The sequence below is a fragment of the Otolemur garnettii genome, unplaced genomic scaffold (genome assembly GCF_000181295.1).
Source record: "Otolemur garnettii isolate 467f Iridium unplaced genomic scaffold, OtoGar3 scaffold00001, whole genome shotgun sequence".
NCBI classification, from domain to species: Eukaryota; Metazoa; Chordata; class Mammalia; order Primates; family Galagidae; genus Otolemur; species Otolemur garnettii.
In genome coordinates this window covers 14,420,522-14,446,836 of record NW_003852396.1, presented here as the reverse complement: position 1 = coordinate 14,446,836, position 26,315 = coordinate 14,420,522, and the positions used below count along the sequence as shown (strand labels likewise).

The following is a 26,315-nucleotide window of genomic DNA, read 5'->3' as shown; positions in this document are numbered from 1 at the left end:
TATTTTTATGAGGGAATTAGGCATAGAGAGATGAAGTAATTTATATAATATCACAAAGCTAGTAACTGACAGAATCAGAATTTAAGCCCACGCAGCCCAGGGTCTATACCTACAAGTAGGATCCTTTACAGCCTCTGAACCTAAATCCAATAGAACTCCCTGAGGCATTTTAACCTTAACATCTGATAAAACCCAGAATTCACCCTATGTCTTATCCAGTTTGGAACATCCTCCTACAGTCCCTGTATTCATTTCATTTCTTTCAGCCTCACTCCTACCATCCTAGAGTTCTCAAAATTTCCTAACTGTTTAAGTGTTTGTAGCATGAAAGTTAAAAAGCTAAAAGATTTTAAAATAAAAGGTCCCTCCCTCTTCTGCCCCCAGCCACTCAATGTTTCTTCCCAGAGGCAGCCATTTGTAAGAGAGCCGTTCCATATACTAACATTACCATTTCTTCAAGACATGTTAGATTTCATTGATAAATATTTATACAAATATATAAATGTCATATTATAAATAGTAGCATGCACACATACTGATTTACATCTTGCTTTTAACATTGTATTGTGGAGCCTGGAGTTTTTCCCATCTTGGTATATAGAGAGATGCTACATTATTTTACTGGCTGAGTAGCATCCTCTCATGTGCTACATCATCATATATTTAACTAGTCTCAGAATGTGTTATAATTTCTTGCTTGAGTTATTGCAACAGCTTGTTAACAAATTTTACTGCCCCTAATCTTGACCTGCTCTCATTTGTGTGTTTCCCTATGCACACATATGGAAGTAGTCTTTCTAATGCACAAAACCGATTTTGTTAGTCAATCAAAACGATTTAGCTGCTTCCGTTCAATCATAACCAAATTATACCTTCAATACCCTGTCCTGACATCCAAAACCTTTCTTATTCTGGCCTCAATTTATTTCTTGATTTGTACCCATTATACTCACATACACCAGATATTCAGAACTTCTTGCATCCATGTAATAAAATCTCCTCCCTTTTATATACTTCTGGACCTCTTTGCATTCATTATCTACACCTGTAACATACTTTCCCTTAATTTATCTGTACTCTAGGACTCACCTCCACCCAGAAGTCTCCTGCTCCTCCTGTAGCCCAGAATTAAGCTTTTTTTTTTTTTTTTTTTGTACCACCAGTGCTGGTTTTATCATGTGCCAATACAAAAATTTCCTATTTGCATATCTATCTCCAGCCTGAATTTAAGGCTCTGATTTTCTCTCTTATAGCATTGGTGGTTATCTGTCACTGGTTTCTGGTACACTGAGTGCTCCCTAGAACAAGGATTCTGTGTGGCTAACAGATGTAGCCCTATATTCCTAGAACAGCCCCTGACACATAATTGGCACTATTACAACATGTTGAGTATGAATTGAGGCCAGATAGGTAACTGGGTACCTCAGAGTGTCATGAAACACCAGGTCTGGTTCTCAGATCATCAAATCAGTTTACTAGGGAAATTGCACTTATTTAAGCAAAACTAAACTTCAGTGTTTACAACAAGACATGTCAGGAGGATCAGACAATCCCATTGAACAATTTGATGTGTTTCATCATCTAATATAACTCCATGGGGAAAATTCGGGTGCAGTAATGACGGAAAAAACAGACTCCACTTTGTTTTTCCCTTGAATGCAGCTAACAACCCTGGCAGAATGGGAGCAGCTAGCTGAGAACTCTGAAAAGTAAATAGTAACAAGTGATTAGGGAAGGAAAACAGAATTCAAAACACTGTTGAATTATGCATGAGTTTCTTGGATCTTTTTTCTTAAACGTCTCTAGACTTGAACTCAAAGGCAGCCCCCAACATCAAACTATGTACCCAGTTGTAGGGAAGCAGAGAACTCCAAGAGAAGCCCTCTAATTCTGATCTGAGGTATAGAAAGGGGCAGGCTATGAGTCAGACAGAGTGGAAGAAATTCAGTTTTTGTTTTCTCCCTGCCAAGCCCACAGGCGCCACGAACAAGGGCACAGTAGCTGGGAGTAGTGACAAATGCAGTTGTGGTGGGCAGGCACCTCTAACTCTAAGGGTGGGAACATTTCCGGGTGACCAAAAGAGCCATGTTCCAAGATTGTGGGGGAAATTTTCTGTTGTTTTGTTCTTTTCTCTAGCCCACCACCATTTGGCTTCCATAGCAACCTGGTCTCAAGAGCAGACAATGTGAACCAGAGGTACATGCTAAAGTTTCAGATTTCTATCCTGAGCACCAAGAGGTGAATGGAGAAGCTCTAAGCCAGAAAGGGTGAAAGAGATAGTGGAGAAGAGGGAGGTAAGAAAGTGGTCCCATAACATTGAGCATGAACCCCTGGTGTTCCCCTGAGTTGGGAAGGCATAGATTGGACCCTCATCAGCACATAAAAGTCTTAGGAACTAGATGTGGAGTGACACACTGCCTAGATCCATAATTAGCCTCTCAAAAGACCACATGCCATAAACTTTGATAGCATGGCCAGGACTTTGAAAAATGAATTGGTAATGGAGCCACAATCCAAAAAAGTTGAGTGGGAATCTACAGACTGAAGCTACCAAGGTAGCCTGCTTGCTTTTTACGATTTGGGCAGCACCAACAATTATATAACATCATATTTGAAATGTCCAGAGTCATGAGAGGATAATGAGAGAAAGATAACTGTATCATTTGTGATCCTTTGGGAGAGATATAAAAATGCCACATTTATTGATCTCCTGGCTGTATTTCCAGACTGATCACATAATCTTTCTTTAAATATCTGAATAGAACTCACAGAGTTATATTCAGTTCCTTTGTTCTTGCTGCTTTGGCCCTAGAGGGAAATTTTGGCTCATTAATTAATGTATTTGTTGACTCATACAGAGATTAAGTCATTGATGAAAAAAAGACATTTATTGAGTACTTACTGCATGTCAGACACTGTGTTGGATGCTGATGACACAAACATAAGGAAGATAGTATCTCAGTCCCCCAAATAAAAATAACTAGCATCACATAAGGTGAAAGCTTAGGGTTAGAAGCTTGTGGGGCCCTAAGGAGTTTCATCTAATTAGGGCAACTTTAAAATCCTGAGGACACATAACGAAATGGTTCATTTTATCCAGATTCCTTTCATTATCCATTACATGGTAAGAAAGAGTGCATGTTAATCAGTTGGCGTGTTAAAGCACCAAAGAACAGGACTGTATTCAGCAGTATTTACTTTGTTCAAGGATTATTTGGTAGGGTCTACTGTGGGCCGGGCCTGATGGAGGCATGATATCTTGTGCCGACCCAGACTTTGCCCGCCACCCTCAGGCTGGAGCTTCCTCAGTGTGGCATGTGGAGAGGAAATGGGAGCAGGGAAGAGCTGCTCTTGCTTCTGTTTTTCTTTATTCAAAACTGGATCCTTGATGTAGGCCACTTAACATTCAATCCTAATTTTAGTATTGTTTAATCAAATCAGAAGCCTCCAAAAGGATTAGCAGAAACTGCAGCCCTCAAATCTGTGATTACAATTTAATTTTACATCCCTCAAAACATGTTCTTTAATTCATCTGGGGAACTGGAACTTTGAAGTTTAGTAGCTGTTACACAAGGGGAAATCAGACTGTCTTAACAATACAGAATCAAAGAATGTCTGAGATACAAGGGATTTTCCAGAGTATCTAATCTAGAAGCTGCAAAAATGCACCCCTATGGCTGCATTTGGCCTTAAGATATGTTTTATTTGGCCTACATACTAATATTTTTTGTAATTTCACATAAAAATCCAGCTTTGTAGACTCTCTTGAAAAATCCAATGTAACAACACTGACTTTAAATTCTCACGTAGAAAATGCTGATCTTCTTTTATGTCATCTAATTATCCCTGAACTCTGTCTCATCTGAGATTGTGACAGCCGAATGTGGTCCAATAAACTCATTTTATTGATGAGAAAAATAAGGCTAAGGAGAGAGCAAGGATGTCCTAAAGTCATGCCATTAGCTAGTGGCAGCTAGCCTCAGTCTCCCTGTCTCTTAATTCTTGAGTAGTGCTATTTCCATTATGAGAGACAAAGTCAGAATGATTTGAAAAATATTTTTAGCAAATTAATTCATGACCATAGAGTAATTAAACAGGCAAAAAAATTATTTAAGGAAAAAAAATCTCAATTCTTCATGTTAACCCATATTCTAAGGTATTAAAATGGTTTCACATCATCTTCATTATTTTTTTTCTGCCTACCAGTAAGGGAAAGACAGAAAAAGGAAAGAGGATGTAAGGGAATTATTTTCAGGGAAGGTAATTATAAATCTAGAAAATGTTAGATAAGATACTGTAACATTGCCATGAAAAAAATCACCAGGAAACAAATTCTTCCTGCTCTCCTTTGTTTCCTGAACCTGCTTGTTCCCTATACATATGGCAAATGGGTCCCACTTCTGCACCATGGAAGAAACACTTAGATGTTTTGCCTGCTGTGATAGAAGGGCAGAGCTTTCCCCTAAGACAGAATTACCCTTTTGCCATTGTGTGTTACCACAGAAATGTGCTTAGACCTCTTATCACAACGCTTCATAGTTTCTGCCATGCATTAGATCACCTGCGCTTGTTGGTACCTACCGGAGAGTATGAACTCCCTGAAAGCTAAAACTGTCTTGTTCATTCTGGATCCTCTATAGCTTCTAACGCTGTGGCTTAGTGTGGGCAACCCATCCCTTCATTAGGCATTTTCTAAATGTCTATTTTGCACAAAAGCCTGTAAACCTTTCATGGGATTCAAAGATTAGTCCAGAGTTGACAATTAACTCTGTGCACACCAGGCCCACATTGATCTTGCTTATCATTCTATTTCCAGCACCCAGAATAGTGCTTGACATTGGCAGTAATACGTGGGTGGATGGTAAGAATGATGGATGAATGTGAAATAGACCTACTGTGTGAAACCTAACCTGTAGTGGGCCAGACAGAGAAATGAATGTTATAATGAAGATGCAGGGAGCTTCTTGAAAGCATAGATGAAGGTTAATGAAATAAAGTACTGATTATATGATCCAGGACTTGGAAAGAGACCAGCAATGGTGAGAAGGAAAAAATAATCTATGAAAGGGCTGGAGTAAGCTGATGACATCGCTTAAGTCACTCAGCCTTTTGCCTAACACTGTATGTGTCTGTTCTTTGTCAGGCAGCATGACAACCCTGGGGACCCAGAGCTGTGTCCACATGCCTTCAGAGATATCAGTTTCTCATATTCTCTGAGTCTCCAATTTATAACTCTGCCTGAAATACAGGCAGTTGACCTCTAAATGCTCATATTGAAATGCAAATGAACATAGCAGCTGCAGAAAGAAAAGGCTCCTTCAGGGAGCTTCAGAAACTCAACAGGGATTGCACACTTCCATGTGCAGAACAGCAAATTTTAAATTGAAATGATTCACCACGAACAGCCGGTTGGTTGGCAGCCCTCTGATGGATATGTTATTTCAGACAGCATATCTCTTTCATTCACATTACAGTATTTTGAGGAACTTCCATATGTTGTGTAACTGAAGGAAGAATTTCACAGGGATAGAGGGCTGGTGGTAATGATATTATTTAAAGCAGTGTGTGGCAAAAACCACAGCATGAAAGTCTTTGTACTACATCTTAAGACCAACCTTCTGGACCAGACCTTTCCCACTTGACCTTGTCTGTCCATCTTCATTGTCACCATTCTTTCCCATGAGTTACATTTTAATGGTGTTTTATAATGTTCCCTGAAGATACAGCTTTCCCATCCCTACTTGATTAGCTTCCAATCATACTTTCAAATACAGTCTACCTCTATCTTTGATAGAGATTTCCAGATAGAATTGTACTATTCTTTTTCAGGGGTTCCCCATTTTGAAAACAAGAAAAATAATACTTTCTTATAGAGCTGTAAGAATTAGACAATACTCGTGAAAGTCATGACCCACAACAGGTACTAAATAATTAAAAACTTGTTGTTATTGTATAGTACATTTACATCTGCAAGATCACTAGATTAGTATGAGGTATTTGCAGTACAATTTACATCTGCAAGATCACTAGATTAGTATGAAGTATTTGTAAAATTAGTACTCTCTGCCTTTGAGAATTTGTGAATTACTATACTTACTTATTCATTCTTGAGTTCATGCTTCTGACAATAAGTGATGTGAAAAATTTAAATTCCATTAAGATTTTTACTTCTAATTAAAAGTAACAAGGATGCTAAATGAGAATCCCATCTCCTATAATAAGCACTGCAATTGAAATGAAGTAGAAAATTGCAAAAATGAATTACATTGCAGTATACAAAATACAGAGTTCACAAATTGTACACATGGGAGGTTAATTATCATGTCTAATACAAGAGAATGCAGAGCTCTAAAAGATTGTAGGCATGGGATCACTTTTATCAAAAAGTATTTATGAGGCTCCCTTTTCTGAGTGTGGTAGTCACTGTACCAATAATAATTTATTACAGATATTATTTTAAAATCATAACCATGTCATTATCAACCATGACAATGATTATTTTCCACAAACCATTTTATTCTGAGGTAGTCATTAAAGAAAAGATGAAAGTACCCTATGGATGCTAGATTATAGATGCTTCACAGCAAACTTAAAAGCTAAGCCTTATTTTATGCCTTTATTTAGATGACAAAATTTGGGCTCAGAAAGTTAGAATGAAATGCCAAATGACATAAGGCTAAACTGTGGTAAAGGAGAATTTCAAACCTGGTTTAATCTGAATCTATAGACCTTCCTTTCTGCAGTACCATATGCCAGCGTCTCTCCTAACTTTTAATAAATATAACAAGGTCACTTTTGTAAATACCATTTCCTTCCACTTAAACATGGGAATCCCCATTCCTACTAAATTCTTAGGGTAGTAGTTGAGGAGCAAATGGAAGATTATACATAAAGTATTTTGATTAATAATAATGGTTAATATTTAGTGAGAAATTACTGTTATTCTAACTTAACCATACAAAACCCCCATGAGTAGATACTCACATTAGCCTAATCTTTTTATATAAGAAAACTGAGTTTCCCTTATGCTGAACAATTTTTCAAAGGACAAACAGGTTGAAAACACATTAAATTATGAAACATTGCTAGTAACTGAAATGAAAACTCTTGCACTCTATTTACATAGAGAATCAGGGAAGAGTATATGAAACCATTTTATGAAACATTAATGTTCTTATCTCCTCTGCTCAGTCACAACTTTCTTCCTACATATGTGTCCTCGGTGCCCCAGGGAGATGCAGCACACCTGGGTCCTTTCCAGTGGACTGGCATTTCTAACTGTGTGTAAACAAGAGGTCTAATAACATGGAAGCCGCTACACTACCCCTCCTTGAGACTACTCAGGAAGAGACTGATTTTTCCTGCTTCACATAATTCTGCAACGTTCCAAATTAGGTTTAGGAGTGGGCATTTTCTCAAACTAATGTTTCAAATCGACAGAAAGCAGCACAGCATAATAAAAGAAGGCAGCATTATTTTAGAGGCTTGGATTCAAATTCTAACTCTTTATTTGTCAGTTATATGTCCTTCCTGGGCAAACCAAACTTCTTTGAGCCTTTGTTTGCTCCCATGTAAAAGAACAACAGTATCTGAGGATCAAGAGAGAGCAAGTGAATGAAAGAACAAGAGGAAACTGTGAACCATTTTACAATTACAACAGATTAATAGTATTTTACAATATGTAGATCTGAGGATAAGCCATGCTAGTTCTGGCTCAACAGTGAAGCAGCTCACAACTGAGCCATCACTATCCTTTGAGAAGAGTTTTGGCATCTTAGGTCTAGTTAGCATTGGAGGTTAAGGTGGGACCTGCCCATGGAAACGTTAACTGCGGCCAGTCTCTAGATGTTTCTGCCCTGTGTCTGAAATACTTTTTCCTGATACATTTCCAAGATTAATCCGTCTCTTAAAATAATTAGAGTGAAAGCCATAGAGTTAAAAAAAAAATACATGATTCACAAAGATATTTCAGCTGTATATAATCTCTAACCTAAGTGGAAGATTTTCTAAAATATCCATCATGTTTAAAAAGAAGTAATAAAAGGTCAGGGGTGGTAGCTTCCACCTATAATCCCAGCACTCTGGGAGGCTAAGGCTGGTGGATTACCTGAGCTTGGGAGTTCAGAGATAGCCTGGGCAAGAGCAAAGACCCCATCTCTACTAAAAACAGAAAAAAATTAGCCAGGCGTTGTGGTGGATGCCTATAGTCCCAGCTACTCAGGAGGCTAAGGCAAGAGAATCACTCTAATCCAAGAGTTAGAGGTTGCTATGAGCTATGACGCCATGGCACACTAGCCTTTCTTAAAAAAAAGAAGTAATAATGGTAAGCAACTGTTTAAATACCCATTCCACCTTACTATTATAAGTACACGTTGATTTCATCATCACTTGGACTTTAATATCATTGATTCACGGGTTCACCAGCTCAGCGCAAGGCTTGTATCAGCACGAGGTGGGGAAGGAATAGGGGGGAGAGGAACACCTGGGCTTTTAATCAAAATGTGATATACATTCACTTATTAATTCAATAAATATATACTGAGCATCAACTACCAGCCAGAGCTGTTCTAGTCAACAGTTCTCAACAAACATTTGTCAAGCATCTGGTGTACTATATATTCTAAAACCTGTACAATTGCCTAATGGCAGCAGAGAAATTAATGTCATGTCTACACACATGGCTCTGCTTATTTATAGACACACAACGAGAGGTTTGGCATGGCTTTGCCACCTACTAGCTGTATAATCTTGGGAAAGTCATTTACCTTCTCTGAACATTATTTTCTTCCATTTTTTTTAAAAGGACACTACTAGTAACAACTTCATAAGATTGATCTGAGCATAAAATAAGATAGTGTAGAGACAGTGTGGGTAAGAATAGAGCCAAGCAAACAACTGCTTATTAAATGTTAATTATGATAATCATGGTGATGAGACCATTTATATTATCCCCAGTTATTGAATGAAACTATAGTAATCTTCATACATGGCTTCATAGTATAAAAAGACATAGTAGTATTCTTTCTAATTTGGATGAGCTGCTCCTTTTACCTAGATTCTGGAACACTGTATAATTCTCTTATTATCTTTTATTATTCTTATGCATTTTCTATTCCCTGATTTCCAGGCAATGGAAATATAACTTGTGCTCAGTAAATTGGAAGCTCTATCCCAGGAATTGGGAGAAAGTAAGGTAAAGCAAGAGAATGGCTGACATTTATTTACAGTGAATTTTGAGACAAGGTCCAAATGCAATTATTGCTAAAAGCTGACTGTCCTGTTTCCTGGAAGCCTGTGAGCTGGTCCAGGTTTCCAAAAGTGGTCTTCTCCCTTCCATGACATTTTGGGAGGCCCCAATATTCTTACAAATAATAATGTTTATTTTTATTTATTTATTTTACTTAAAAGAGTCAACAAAAAATTGATTTCCAGTGATTACAGCTAAAACCCCTGTCATGAGTCAAATGATTTTTTTAAAAAACAACTGTTATCACCTGGATAATTATCTATTAATGATCTAAGATCTAATTCAACTGTTCTTTTTTATAATTATTAGTAACTTGATTTTATTTAGACTTCCAAGGGTTTATGCTTACAGTCCAACAGAGGCAAATTATTTAATTTTATAACTCTATGGACCAAAAGATTTCCTGAACTCAATTTGAGAAAGCAAGTGCAGAAAGCAAGTCAAATTCAATTCACTACTCCTTTCTCTCATCTTGGACAGCAGGTGCCTTGAAAGATCACCTGCAAGGCTGATTTCTCAAGGGAGACTATCCTCCAGTTACCTGTGACTATTTGAACTTGATAATTCAGTTTCAAGAAAGAATCACCAGACAAATTTTCTTGCCTCTCTTGTCTGCTGAGTAGGCTCAAGTAAATGTTTCTTGAGACCATAGAAGGAACTCCCAGGCCAGGCCTACTTCTACATTTCCTCCAAAGAAACTGAAAAACATGGGAGGAAGAAAAAATGACAGAAGGGAAACTGAAAAAAGAACCTAAAAGTTTCAGGCATCAGGGGAATCCATCCTGCAGAAAGCTGGCTATGTGCTTAGACGGTCAATGAAAACATCAGTTTTGTTTTTCAAATCTTTCTGCATGACTTCCAAGAAAAGCTAGTTACCAGAATTTCTCCTTTTTGTGATGATTTACTATATGTCAGGCTTTTCAATTTTCCTTTGTGCTAGAAACGGAGGTGAGATTAGTTGGTTCTTAAAATGGTATTAATTGCTAGGGGACCTAGGTATATAGAATCCTATGAAACCATCGCTACTCCTCTGCAGGAGATTAACTAATAAAATACAGTCTTATCAAACAATGACCTATATCTCAAACATAAATTAAAATGCTTTTCAGTTTTTCAAACCCTTGCCATTTGGAATGAAGTAAAACTAAATTCAAAATCACAAGGACCTATTCCTCCAGCCTCAGATTCAGATCTTGCTAGTAAGACTGGGCAGCTTTACAGAGCACAGATTAAACCAGGCTTTCCAATGTGCAGGCAAGTCATTTTATTATCCTGGTCTTGTTCACAGAAGAGGGAACAAAATGGCCAGGCCTGTTCTCAGAAGAGACTGTGCCCTATGACAGCTCATTTCTTTAGCAAAAGCACATGAGGAAGGAGAGAGAAAGGGCACACGTATCCTGCGTCTCTGACTTTTGAATCCATTGTAACCATGCACTCTATCGGGGTGGCCTGCTCAGTATGCTGGAATTGAGCTAAATTATTACTTAGAAAAGTCATTTTCTCAAGAAAAATTCCCATAAAAAGGGTATTTAGTAGATTCCTTTCTCTAGGGGCTGCAGTTTGAAAATTTTTTCAGTTAAAAAAATTATTTTTATTTTTAATTATTATGTGTACATAATAGTTGTGTATCTTTATAGAGTATATGTGATGTTTTGATACAAGCATGCACTATGAATTAATCAAATCAGGGTAACTGAGGTGTCCATCAGCTCAGGCATTTAAAATTTCTTTGTGTTATGAACATTCCAATTCCATTCTTTTAGCTGATATTGAAAGGTGATAAGACCTAGCATGGTGCCAGAATTATCCTAGAGAATGATGGGCATGATATGACTGCACACTTTACTCCTAAAATGCTGTAACCCAGAAGGGAATGGTTAATTGGTGTTATTAAAAACAGTAAAAATAAAACAAAACAAACAAGCAAACAGAAAATCAAACTCTTCCCAGAAGAGATAATTTTTTAGCTTAGGGCAAAGAAGAAGGCTATAACGATTACTCCAGTGCCACAGTCCAGGCAAAACACAGAAATGCCAGATAGAATTCAGAGGCAACAGGCATTAAGCCTCAGACATGTCACAAAAAAAGAGCAGCTTATTTTTAACCAGGTAGTCTCACACCAAACTTTCACAGATATACTAGAATTTCTTGGACAATACTTTTAACTACTCTGTATGTTGACAGCAGTCTTTATGGATTAGACTAGGTATAGAGAGATTTAGCAACTTGCCCGAGTTTACAGAGACAAAAAATTGCAGAGAAATAATATTGCTAAACATGGGTTTTTATATGCCATGGGTTCCCTAGCAAAGGCATAAATAAGGAATTTTACAACATGTTGTTTTTATATTTTGCTAGAATTTCCCAGATGCAACATATGCCAACTAAAGTAGAATAGGCAGAACATTCTAATCTGGGAACTTTGTGGCAACAAGAGTTCGGGGTTAGTTTATAAATGTACAAATCTCTTGTTTTTCTCCAGTGTGACTGATAGAGATTGGTGACTTCCATTTGTTCGTGTTTCATTTCTCCATACTATGCAATTTTGGGCTTAATTATTTCTTAGAGTTACATTTTTTCATTTGTTCTGAAGTGTTGGGATTCTTGGCCCAGTGAAATTGTTAGAGAAACATATTGTATAGAAGAAAAATTATTGTTCCTAATAATGATATAATGTATTGAATTTTACTAACTGCCAGAAACCATGAGCTATAGACTGAATTGTATCCCCTCAAAATATTGAGGCCATAACCCCCAGTGTGATGATATTTAGAGACAAGCCTTTTGGTAGTTAATTAGGTTTAGATGAAACATCAAGGTTTGCAAATGATGCTTCCCTATGTGCTCAGGACACAGGAATGGAATTTGCTGAGCAAATGGCCTACATCTGCCACACCAAGGCACCAGCCCCTGGAAGGAATTTGACGTCTGGATCTGAGGCTGTTCTGGAAGGAGTAACCACTAAAAACAGGCTGGGTTTATTTGTAGTGGCAGCATTCATTTAAAATAAGATTCCTTCAAATGGCAATCAGACCTTCTTTCATAAGATTCCTTAGCAGGACAATGCTTAATAATACCCAAAAACCTTGTTGCTCTTTGTTCTCAAACTTAAACATTTCAGCTAGGCATCGAACATATGTGTAGTCTGGCTAAACTTTACCTATTCTGTCTTATCTCTACTTCTTTCTAGTGCCTTTCCTCCTCGCTTTAATATTTCCAATCAGTTTATGTCCCTGAACATGCCAGGCAAATTCCAAGACTTGTTTTTGTGGTAGAATGGCCGTGGATTAGAATGCCATAATTATTGAGTGTTATTGCACAGCTCTGTGTTATGAACATGGCTTCATTAGTGGGCTCTTCCTCCAGCTCCAACTTTCCATGTGCCCAAGCTGCTCATTGTCTGTTGGCATGTCCTCTCCACTTACCCATACCATGTCCACGCTGTCCCTTCCAACCATGCCTGGCCATTCTTCCCTGCACTGATGTCTCCTGCCCACAGCCTTTCATAAATCATACATCGTGTCACACACTCCAGAGATGCCTTGTAACCTGACAGCCTTTGTAGTAGAATAACACGGCAGTCAGAACATCTTTTAAAAGGCCAGTTCAGGTCCTTTCTTGGCACACATCTCCTAATGGCTTCATGTGTTACTCAGTTGAAAGCCAAAATCAGTGTAAGGGCTGACAAGACTCCAGCAGATGTCACCTTCTGTGGCCCCTCGGCCAGTGTCTACTACTTGTTTCCCAGTTTACTCTGCTTTAGCCTGACTGGCTGTTGTCTTCAGTGCTGCACTCCCAGACCTGCCCAGACTTCATTCTTATGATTTCCCTCTCTAGCAATCATCTTCCCCCACATCCGCGTGGCTCCTCTCTCTATGGGCTTTATATTTATACAAAGTCACTTTCTCAGTAAGGTCATCCCTGAGCACCCTCCCCAACATTCAAAATCTCGTTTCCTTGCTTTATTTTCCTCCCAGCAATGATCACCATCTAATATATTACATTTTTTACTTATCTATTTTGTTTTGAATTCTTTCCTTTTAACAAGATGTACGTTCTATGAAGGTGTTTTTTTTTTTTTTTTTTTATGGCCAGGGCTGGTTTGGACCTGCTGCCTGTGGTATATGGGGCCAGCGTCCTACTCCTTGAGCTATAGGTTCTGTCTAGGTGTGTGTTTTGTTTAGTGCTGTAACTCCAGCATCTAAATAAATGACAATAATAATTACAGCGATGATGACTGGTATATAACAGTCATTCATTCAGGGTTTTCTAAAGGGATAAATGACAATAGTTTATCTTTTATTCTTGGACAGAATATAGATACCCTAAAATTAAGTACTGCATCATACACTTCTCTATATTCCATCCCAGTGTTGCCAATGTTGCAAGGGTTTAATGATAATTTACAAAGCAAATTATTATCTTTTAACAGTCAGGCTCTTTCACATCATTTTCTCAGGGACCATGTCTTTAATAGGAGGCTGTCTTGTCGCTTCAGTGCCGCATCACAGCTGTGGAGAACAGCAGCTCCTTTATTTAGTAGCCATCTGGTCTGAACGTCAGTTCTCTACAATTTTTAAAGGTTTTGACACTGGCAATTACTGAAATGTCAAAACACTAGGCCAACCACGAGGGCTGTGGCAACAACCATCCCACACAGTTACCACAGTAATGTGGGTAAACTCATAGATAGCATTTGACACTCAACCATAAAATTGAAATTAAAATTAACTTTCTCTATTGGCTCAGAGAGTGACACCTGTCACAAGTATCCTGCACTAAACCCCTACATTAATATGAAGACTGAGACTATGAAGATGCAGAGGAAATCTCTGTTTCTGGGTTGTGCTTAAAGTACCATATTCTAATAATATGGCATTAATAATCATTCTTAATCTGGAGATTATTGAGAAATATATTTACTAATACCATATGTTGCATTTCTTTTCCACAATAATCTAAATGAAAATATTTTCTAAAGCACAATAAATTGTGTACACTTTTAACATAAAATTTCTAAAGCTCCCTTTATAAGATCTGTTCATTTATTATGCCATTTTATCCTCAGAGTGACCCTAAAATGTAAGTATTATCTAAATGGTACAAATGAAGAAGTTGAGGTTATATAATGGGCTTATAGTTACAGAACAAGTGAATGGTGATACTGAATTTAATGTTGGTCCTCACTCCTGTCCATCACAGCTTACCTGAGCTACCTGAGAGGCTGGGAGAGCAGGGTGCACTAGGCAGCTGAAATGGATGATTTGGGGAATAAAAGTGGGAAGAAAAACATTCTTTCTATAGGGTACATTTCTATTTGGGTATGGGCATGAATATCACAAACAATATGAGAGGTAGGGCATTTGAGTATTTGATAGAATTCTTTGAAGCCTGAGAAATAAGTCTGCCAGTTAGAGGGTTAATTTATATTTTTATAAATGTCTACACATACGTATTTTTATTTTTATGCAGATATACTCATGCACATGTCTGTCCGTAAGTAAAAACAGCTTTATTAAAGTCTAATTGTCATAGAACAAATGGTACACATTTCAAGTTAATTTGGCAAGTTTTACATATGTATATGCCCCTGAAACCAATGCAACAATCAAAATAATGAACACACCCGTCACTTCCAAGAGTCTTCTACATTTTTGTAATCCTTTTATTTTTACTTTTTAAACTTTTTTGGTTGTTGTTAAAAACTAAAACACAAACACACGTATTTGCCTAGGCCTGCCCAGTGTCAGGATCATCAGTATGGCGCTTCACCTCCACCCTGAGTCCCACTGGAAAGTCTTTAGCGGCAATAACCCACTTGAGGCTGTCATCTCCTATGACAACAATGCCTTCTTCTAGAATTCCTCCTGAAGGACATGCCTGAGGCTGTTTTATATATACTCACACTCGATGTATGCACATACAATATATACATGAGGACATATATACACACAGTATATAGAAAAGATATATATATATGCGTATATATATCAGATATATATGTACATAGCATATATAAGATGTACATATCTACATATGTATGTAGAAGCAGTATACTCTAAAATAAGAAGTATACTGTAGTAAATATATAAATAGTAACATTGCTATATATTTATACATGGTAATTATCAAGTATTATGTACTGTACATAATTGTACGTTGTATGTACAGTTATGAGATCGGCAGCACAGTAGGTGTGTTGACACCAGCATCTCCAGTGACGCATGACTAACGCTTTGTGCTCTGATGTTAGGAGCGCTACTCCATCATTGGGCAATAAGAGCTTTTCAGCTCTATTATAATCTTACAGGATCATTGCCACCAGTGCTGTTCCTCATTGACCTAACTGTCATTATGTGGCATATTACTGTATGTTGTAAGGTATAGGTTGACTTGGGGGGAGGGGCATATGGATATCCAAATTTTCCAGAACTATTTGTTAGAAAGCCTATCCTTTCTCCACTGACTTACTTGTGCACCTTTGTCGAAATTAGTTTTCCAAATACATGTGAGTCTGTTTCTGAGCTTCCTACTCTGGTCAATTGAGCTGTTTGTCTATTTATGCTGATCCTAGCTGTTTTGATTTATGTAACTTTAGACTAAGTCTTGAAATTGGGTAATGTTAAGTCATTAACTTTACTCTTCTTTTTCAAAGTTATTTTGAGTATTCTAGGCTCTTTGCATTTCCATGTAAATTTTTATCAGGTTGTCAATTTCTATTAAAAAAAGATTACTAAGTTTTGGGCGGTGCTTGTGGCTCAAAGGAGTAGGGCACCTGCCCCATATGCCGGAGGTGGTGGGTTCAAACCCAGCCCCGGCCAAACACTGCAAAAAAAAAATTACTAAGTTTTTTTTTTTAATTCTTCGAATTTATAGATCAGTTTTAGGAGACTTGATATCTTACGATTGAGTCTTCTGATGTATGCAAACAGTACATTTCTCCATTTATTTAAATGTTCTTTAATTTCCTGAGCAAAGTTTGGTAGTTTTTAAGTATAAGTTTCATATTTTTTGTCAGATTTGCCCTTCAGTATTTTATGTTCTTAATGTTATTTTAATTTTCTCAGCTTTAGTAAAGTTTACTTGACAAATGCAAATGTATGTATTTAAGATGTATAAAGTAATGTTTTGATATATGTATAACATTATGCATTAATTACTACAATAGGGCTAATTAACATATGTATCAACTCACAGGTTTTTTTGTGATGGAAAAATATGAGATCAACTCTCTTAAGCAAATGTTAAGTGATTATTAATTATGATCACCATAGATCTCCAGAACTTACACATCCTACTTAATTGAATCTTGCACTCTTTGACCGTCTCCTTATTTCTCCTTATCCCAAACCCTGACACTCACTAGTCTACTCTCTGCTTGTCCGTTCAGCATTTTGTAGATTCCCATGTAAGCGAGAGCATGTGGGGTTTGCCTTTTGGTGGCTGCTTTATTTCACTTAACACCGTAACCTATAGGCTTATCTATGTTGTCAAACGTGGCAGGGTCCTCTTCCTTTTGAAGGTTGAATGATACTCCATTGTACGTGTGTAGGTGGATACACAGTCACACACATATTTGCCTCATATTTTCTTTACCTGTTCTTCTGTCATCAGACACCTAGGTTATTTCCATATCTTGGCTATTCTGAAAACTAACTCAATGAGAATGATGTAGAGTTATCTCTTCAAAATACTTATTTCCTTTGTATCCATAATCAGAAGTGAGCTTGCTGGTTCGTACTTAATTTTCTGAGAAACCTCCATGCTGTTTTCTATAGCGGCTGTACCAGTTTTCATTGCCACCAACACTTATGGGAGTTGTTTTAACCTGATTTGTGTTGGATGACTTATGAAGCCCCAGAGCATCAAACTATTTATTTTCTGCTGAGGTACTCAGAGATATCCTTTGGAAGTTTATGAGTATTATTATTCTTCAGAGGAAAATTACATTTCTCATGTATTTGAGAGATGAAGACATAGTAATCAAATTCTGTGTACAGAAAATAGACCATTTTGTAGTAAAATTCTCTCACAGATATTTACTCACCTATGTGGTTCCCTTTTCTTCATATCCTTGCTAACATTTGAAATCTTTTGGTTTTGTGATAACAGCCGTTCTAACGGGTGTGAGATGTTATCTCCTGTAGCTCTGATTTATACTTCGTTTTGAACACTTTTTCATTTACCTGTTGAATATTTATAATGTCTTTTCTTCAGAACCTTAGACCAATTTTTAATCAAGCGACTTGTTCCTTTTTTTCTTTTTTTGTTGAGTTGTTTGAGTTCCTTATGTGTTATCAGATATATGGTTCAAATATTTTCTTTTATCCCATAGATTGCATTTTCATTCTCATTTCCTTTGTTTTGCAAAAATGTCTTAGTTTGGTACACTCTCACTTGCTTATTTTTGCTTTTGTTTCCTGTGCTTTTGGTGTCACATATAAAAAATTATCACCCAACCTATATCAAGAAGCTGTTTTATTCTAGTAGCTTAATGTTCCCAGGTCTTACATTTAATTTTTTTATCCATTTTGAGATGATTTGCATATGTGGTAAGAGATAAGGGTCCAATTTTGTTCTTGTATATGTATATCCAGTAAATGGTACCAATTAAAAAAATTTTTCTGATTGTTTACTGCTATTATAAAGAAATAAAATTGATTTTTATATAAAAGTCCTATATTCTAAAAATTTAATAAACCCATTAGAACTTTTCTTGGTAGATACCATTATATTTCCTAGATAGGCAATTACATGGCCTATTAATAAAGTTTTACCTCATCCTTTTAAATGCCTTTTAAAAATTGTTTCTTTTCTTTCTTTCAGCTTTCACAGTGGTAGTTTATTTTTTCCCATTTATTTTTTATTTGCATATACTAATAGAATGCAAGTGCAGTTTTGCTACATTGATATATTACACTGTGGTGAAGACAGGGACATCTGTGCATACATCACTGAAATAATTTGCATTGTGCCCACCAAACAACCCCCCGTCATCCAGTCCACCACTGCACCCCTCTGAGTCTCTGTACTTCATCAGTCCACACTCGCCTTCTCGTGTGCATGTTATTTGGCTCCCACTCTTGTGTGAATACTTGTGGTATTTGCCTTTCTGTATCTGAATTTTTTCACTTGTTATTTTGCTTTTCTTGTCTTATTTCACTGACTAGAAACTCTAGGGGTGACAGCCAATCTCCTTGCCTGATCACAGGGAAAAAAGTTTTAAAAAGGTGAAAAAAATTTTGTTTATTTTAATGTGCTAAGGATTTTAACAGAAATTATTAGGTTTTACCATATAAGAAATTATAGATTGCTAATACAATAGATTACATCGATCAATTTTTAAATATTAACCAACCTTACATTTTGGGAAAAATCCTATATACTTTTTTTCCCCTTCTTGAGATACTTTGGTCTGCTTTTGGTACCAGGTAATTCTATCTTCATTAATTGAATTAGGAAGTACTCCTATTTCTTTAGTTTTCTGGGAGAGTTTACATAATTTCATGTATATTCTTCATTAAATGTTTGGTAGCAGTTTACCAATGAAATCTTCTGGGCCTGGAGTGTTCTTTACAAGAAAATTTTTAACTGCAAATTCAATTTCTTTAATAAATATAAAGACTATTGCAGTAGTCTCTTTATTCTTTAGTAAACTTTGCTAGTTGGTTGAATTTTTCCATATTAGCTAACTTGACAAATTTACTGGAATAAAGTTGTTCATAATATTTCCTTATTTTCCTTTTCATATCTGTAGCATGTGTAATGATATTACCTCTTTCGTTCTTAATATTAGTAATTTGTATTTTTTCTCTTTACTTTCTTTTTTGATCAATCTTGTTTTTAGATGCTATTGATCTTTTTAGAAGAAGCAGGCTATAATAGTTTTATGGATCTTTATTCTCTTTTTGTTTTTTATTTCATTGATTTTCACTCTGATCTATAGGTTTCTTTCTTCCACTTACTTTTTTTGTTTAATTTACTTTCCTTTTCCAAATTTCTTAAGATGGAAGCTGTGGTCATTGGTTTGCATTTTTTTTTCTAATATAGCCATTTAATGCTATAAAATAACCCCAAATTATTACTGCGGGTCTTTGAACGATAAGTTTTTTCATCAGATGTTGAGGACAGACTGCTGCCTGTCTCATATGATTGCTGGGAGCACTGTATTAATTGTTCTGGGTGGTTCTTTCCTAAGCCTGAAGTACTGCCCTACACGCTTGTTTGATCAATACTCAGCTGAATACTCAAGAGGGAGCCTCTGCACCTCTCCAGAGTCCAGAAGCTGATATTAAGAAGATGAAATAGGAGATTATAATATTTGCAGTGAGAGATAATGAAGAATTAAATTGCAAAGTAATGCAAAGACTTGAATTCAGGCAGTAATAAAAAGGAGAGAACAGATGTGGAAAATGCTGAGACAATAAAATTAATAGTATTTGGTCACCAGTTGGTTATAAGGATGGACTAGGTGAGGATTACTCACTTTTACCTGTGGAGAGACAGGGTGGATGAGTGTATCATTTACTTCTTTACTTTTCCAACTGCAGATGCAAAAAGGAGTGTGGGAACCAAACTAATTAACTCAAGTCAAACTACTTCCTTTTTGTTGTTTACTCAGAACAACAGGCTGCCACATACCAAGGACCTTATCACGTATCTAGGTGTTAGGCAAGCCCCCTTGTGCACTCAGCCCACATCCTGACCCCCTCCCTTTTTGCACTCCACTTTACTCTGCACACGCCCACTTGTGACCTTTATTCCTTCCTTCTCATTCGCTCACCTGAGACAAAGAAGACTCTTCCCTGAGCCAATCAACCCTGAACACGACAACCCTGTACCTGTCAGTTTGGGACAGACATGGTTTACCTACCAATAAGGTGACGGGGTGGGATGGACTGATGGGAGGAACAAGGGAGGGGTATAAAGGGACTTTCTGGATAGTCTGTAAGGGCTGTTCCCACTTTTTCTCAAAGGAGCAGCCCAGGCTCTGAGCTTGAATGAATAAAATTCCTCATGCCTTTACAGGGATGTTCGAACTCTCAGAGTGGTGCTTGAATTGAGTTTGGGGGCTTACATGAGGAGTCCAAGGTTTAAGGTAGAGATTATAGAAGGCATAAGGAGGTTAATTGTGAATATATAAATTTGAGGCGCCCTTAAGACATCGAGGTGAGAATGTCTGCATGCCAATGTCATGAACAATACTTCTAGAAACTAATAGAAGTGATAAAGAGAAATAATAGAAAGGACATGGTAATTGAATGCTGGTGGGTGATAGAAAGACTGAGAAGAAAATGGCCCTTTAATTGATTAAAAAATAGAATACAGTACAGTAATATCTTTACTTAAGTTTTTAAATATTTAGAAGGAAAACAAGAATTGACAGAACTACAAGCATTTGGCACGTTATAAACGCTTTATCCATCAAAATAAGGATTTCAGGAATAATAACAATTACAAACAAAAGGTACAGGAGGAACTTTTGGGGTAAGATAGGGTAAAGAAGAAAGGAACAGTAAGTTCCTGTACTGCAGGCTTGAAAAAGCCAAAGAAATGCAAAAATCAAACACTTTATGTGGATATATGAAAGCAACAAAGCAAAATGAAGTAACAGAGAGGGGACTTGGAGAGATGTGCAGGATGTCACAGCTGCATTGTTGCCTGAGGGGATCTGTGGGTTCCGGCTGCAGGATCAAGGCTGAACAATATCCTTGTCCCAATGCAGGGACTTGCATTTTCTAGAGCTTCCATAACAAAGAATGAAAAACGGGATGACTGAGCACTACAGAAATTTATTTTCTCAGTTCTGGAGGTTAGAAGTCTAAAGCCAGGTATTGGCAATGTCATGCTCCTCTGGGGCTCTGGATAGAATTTGTCTTTGCCTCTTCCTCACTGTTGCTGGTGGCCAGCAGTACTTGATAATTGTTATCCTGCTGGCTCAGCAGGTATCTTTTATTGCATTCCATAGTCAGACCTAAATGATTTAAAGAATTATTTTTCCTTGTATCTTAATCTATTTATCAACTATTACTTAAGGCAAATTTGATGATGATTTTTTAAAACTTATATTTTATTTCTTTAGTCCAATATAGGGGTTAAACTAGACAATTCTAAGTTCAAGTCTAAGTTTCAGTGCCTAATAAGGTTTGACCTTGAGGACTTTATTTGGTTTCCCTAAATCTTTATTTTGTAATCTTTAAAATGAAGATAATACTACTTCCCTCAATGAGAAGAATGACAGAGGTGTTATATATAAAGTATCCTTGCTGATGTATCAAATAATGTGTTGTCAGGCAAGATTCCAAGAGGGGAATTAAAGATAGCTTTCCACGAGTACAGGAAGATGAAAATTCTGCGCAGAGAGATCAGTTACACCAAAGTGCCCACCCAGGAGACAGAGGGCTGCGGCAGGAGGTCAAAAGGTGAAGGGTACACAATGGTTTCCATACAAGAGCACAAAATATTTTCAGGGAAATCAGTTGAAGAGGTTTCAAGATTATATCTAAGTAAGACTCCCAGCAAAGAAAGCGTGAGAGAAACAAAGAACTATTTTCAAGAGGAGGCATTTCAGATAAAAAGGAGGGGAAGGAAGACAGTATGGAAGAGGGTACAGACCAACTGGAGATATTTCCTTTTTAAAACACACTGGTTAGGGTTGTCACCAACTCCTTAGTAAAGAGGAATTGGAGATGAGACCCGAGCTCCTGCTTGCCTTTTATAGCTCCTCCAATGAAGATACACAAATAATCTGTACACAAAACTAAAATAGGACCACAGAAAGACATTGCTTCTCTAATTTCAAGAGAGCAAAGAAGTTTGTGTCCTTAATAAACTTCATAGAATTGCTAAAACATACAAAATTAACCACAAAAATTGAAATTGTGAACCATAGTGGCAATGCTTTTTAATCTTACATATTTTTTCATAAAAGTAAAATTACAAAAAGGAAATGAATGAACATTTGGAAATTTTGAGAGATCTGAAGTAGGAGGAAGCAAATATACTCTCACATTATGCTTTTTGATTTCTGTATTTCATTCAACACTACACTATCCCCTTCTCCAGCATTCCTCCTTACCCAAATAAGAGCTGAGTATAGTCATTATGGCGCTGGCCACATGCATGGAGGCTCCTGGGTTCCAACACAGACTGGGTCAGCTAAGCTACTATGATGACTACAACTAAAATATAGCTGGGCATTGTGGCAGGCGCCTATAGTCTCAGCTACTTGGGAGGTTGAGGCAAGAGAATCGCTTAAGCCCAAGAGTTTGAGGTTGCTGTGAGCTGTGATGCCACAGAACTCTATGGAGGGTGACATAATGAGACTCTGTCTCAACAAAAAAAAAAAAAAAAAAGAAAAGAAAAGAAAACAGCAACAACAAAAAATCACTTCATCATTTACTATCTCTATCATTTCTTAAAAGAATGAACTGATACTAGAAACAGCAGAGTAGCTAGGACTTCCAGGGGACAACGCTCTATAAGGAATTCATTACATTATTCTTTTTTCCCTCACATTGTTGCTGGTATGTTGACAAGCTCTTTGTGGACAGAAACTGGTTCAGGGACCAAGATTTCAAACCCAATTCCCCAGGGCACTGTGGTATTTCAGCGTCATGGATGAAGGCACCTACACCACAAATGTATATGGAGTTCTAACTCATGCATAATGTGGGATAAGTCAGTCTCATCAAATTCTTTATTAACTTTAAAAAAGTTTAACCTTTGCAGGCATTGATGTACATATCAATATTGGCTCTACCTGGCTGTTAGAGCCAAGCTTCCCTTTGGATGTGCTATATTAACCAAACCTTTGGCTTAAAATACCTTATTGTATCACTTATAATAAGGACAAATTGCAATTTTCACTGGAATACCTATCTCCCTTCCTCAACAATAAACTTTTGGAGGCAAGAACTAGTTTTTCCCATCCTGGTACTCTTAAAATTAAATCAATGTGTGGTACATTGGGAGCCCTTGTAAGTATTTGCTGAATGATCAAATGAATAGTTCTACTCAAGTTATGTTTCCTGAAACATTATAATTATACATAGTAAATTCCCAGTACTGTTTTGTGGTTTATTGATGGAAGTAGGAATTGGATTAGTTTTTCAACCTCTTTTATTGATTCTTCTGACATATGAACCTTCCTCCACTCTGTGCTTCCACTGAGCAAACTGCTCCTCAAGATAATGGAAACAGAAGAGTGTAGTTCCTGCTTTCAAAGACGTCAAGACTAGTCATTCTGGGGCTCATATGATCCTTTGTCACAGTGCCTTACAGAAACATATCTGATTTCTCAAATTATGTAAATAGAAATAATCTAATCACCTAAAATCTCAATAGAGTAAAGATAACTTGCTCTGATATGTTTTTCTTGGAATAAAACCTGTTTGTCACCATAAGTTGCAATCCCCACTCTATTTACCGGAGAGTTCTTCTCTCTAACAAATTATAATCACTATCCCCATGACACGGTTTACTTAAATTGGAGCCTGAGCTTTATCCACCTTAAATGGAACAATAAATTTGCTTACTATCGCAGGTCTTGTTGTATTTGCTGTTCTCCTGCGCAGACCCTTCCAGCCGGCACTGAAAACGATGCTGCCAAAATTCTTGAAACCAAGGGTTGCGGAGGTTTGTTTCCGGCCGGAGTTTCAGGTAATAATCATCGAACCACTTGACATCAGGTGATTGGAGCTTGATCGTGATTCCACCAACAGCTTCTCGCTGATACCCATCTGTCACGTCATATCTGTCGGCCCAGCCGTCACTGTGGGGAAATAAAAGAAAACCCCACGGCTTAGAACAGAGATCTTCGGAGCATGAGTTCATGTGTTTTCCTTTTGAAAAGGTTAGTTACTAGATAGCTCCTTCAGCCACTCTGTGATCTTGCATTACATGTAGGTGAGCATGGATACAGCAGTTTGTGAGAATAAAGAGTGCAATAACGCCATGGAAATTTTGGGTTAAAGGTGCTAGAAGGCATTAACCTTATTACCTTGAACTGTAGAGAATAAGCAGGAACTTTATCAGAATTCTATGGGTTACACAATACAATCTATATGCATGCAAGCCGCATAATCATCATTCACATTCTTCAATGGACGTCTATTAGCTAGGTCAACTTACATTTTTTTCTTGTATTTTAGAACAATCATCAAAATGATCATAAATAAGAATGAAAGAATATTTCCCAAACATGCCTAGTATTAGTCATCCATAACATGCTGTTTACTTGTCTTCACATTTTACGTGTGAATAATAGGATTAACACAAAGTCTGGCTGCTGATGGTCCATAAAGTGTTGATTTGTCAGAGCTTCAAACTGACATCTTTGTTGTGTAGTGTCCAAATGCTCTTTCCTTTCCCATGATACTTCTGAAATACATTTAAAATACACATTTGAAATCATGTTTTACATTAGCGCGCCTGAAAGAACTTCTTAACAATGGAACATCAATGATAGTGACAGAGATCATACTTCTCAACATTGCTGTCGCTCCATGCACTGATCAAAGTAATCTAAGAATTCTAAAATAAAAGAGTTTGAAATATAGCAGAGTATCACAGAGTCTGAAAAAGTATGCTAAGAGGGGTGGCGCCTGTCGATCAAAGGTGTAGGGCACCAGCCCCATATACCAGAGGTGGCGGGTTCAAACCTGGCCCCAGCCAAAAATGAAAAAGAGAAAAAAAGTATTCTAAGAGTACTTGGAAAATAAATGAAACACAACAGTGAAAACCAGAATAAAAGATCTGAAAAGAGGTTTATATCATATGTGGGTGCCCCTAGGGTATCCAGGAAGGAGACTGTGACTGGTCCCTCCTCCCTGCCATTGAACACACACAGCTGGCCTGTGTATCTGCTGGGACCCAGGGGCGCTAGCCTCCCGTTATGAACAGGTGCGTGTGTTTGTCACAGAAATATAAAGAAAGGGAAGAGGAAATTGGATATTAAAATAAGTAACACAAGAGAAGGAAGAGAAAGACTACAAAGATTGAGGGGAGGAAGAGAAGGGACCCTCCTGATGGCAAAGCAGAAAAAGTGTTTGGAGATAAGCTGAGGGTAGGAAGGGAACTGGGAGAGGGTCAGGGAAGAGATTTATACCTCAAATCACTGCTGATTTCATTGATATTCACATATTTTTCTCTAGAACAATGTTAATTTCTTTTTATCTTTCTTTAAACAAATTTTTATCCGTTATCTTTTTTTTCCTAGTCAAAGAGGATGATCTGATGTTTTGCATATAAAACCAGTGCTAAGGAAAGTATTATGTAAGTAATTAATTAAAATTACACAAAATGCATGAACTTTCTTCATTATGCTCTGCTTTATGAACTTTGATTTAAAAATTGATAATTGGGAATTGTTCCAAAGGTCAAAGATTACTTATTAAGATATCATAGGGGTTGAGATGATTTGAGATATTTTCCCAAACCATCAGTAAGTGGATGGAGGAGGGGAAAAATGAAAGAAAATACACTCTTTCTTCCTCTAAATCCTCTTCAACAAGGAGCTACTTCACTAAAAAACATTGTCTATGGTGAAATTTCAAAAACTTTTGTGGCAGATCAGGAAAAAAAAAAAAAAAGTAATTTAGTATGTTTTGTCCTGATGTTGAATTTGGTTACTTCACACATTATCTTCCCTCAAGTTTCTCATTTTCAGCTCTAGAAGATTTTATTTAAAGCTGACAAGTTGAAATGAAGTGGGCTTGTTTGCCTCATTTTCTCCTGTGTTTTGGAGGGTTTATTTTATCACTGATAGGAGAGTGTGGGGCTCATTGGCACTTGAGAGGATGCATGGGCGTGCTGCGAATGGGACAGGAAGCTCTGTGTGTCAAGCAGAGGCCCATTCTCCAAGGCAGTGAGAATCTAAATTGCTCTTTTTGTTAACATTAGCTTGATGTTATGTAATTCTGTGATTATGAATATTACATAAGAAATGTAAGATTATAATGGGTCCAATTTACCCTTCACAATTCATTCACTGAATTTAATGAAGATTGTAGAAAGCTTGTCTTGGTAAACTTTTTTGCAGGTAATATTTCCATAAAACAAAAGTGTC

General features: G+C 37.1%; 1 protein-coding gene across 1 annotated transcript in view; it reads right to left on the bottom strand.

Annotated features, from left to right (window-relative positions):
* GRM5 (glutamate metabotropic receptor 5) overlaps positions 1 to 26,315 on the bottom strand; it is a 514,551-nt gene that overhangs the window by 132,670 nt on the left and 355,566 nt on the right. Inside the window, exon 4 of the mRNA XM_023510155.1 lies at positions 23,785 to 24,020. Within this exon, the coding sequence (XP_023365923.1) occupies positions 23,785 to 24,020 (236 nt within the window). The remainder of the gene's footprint in view (positions 1 to 23,784; positions 24,021 to 26,315) is intronic.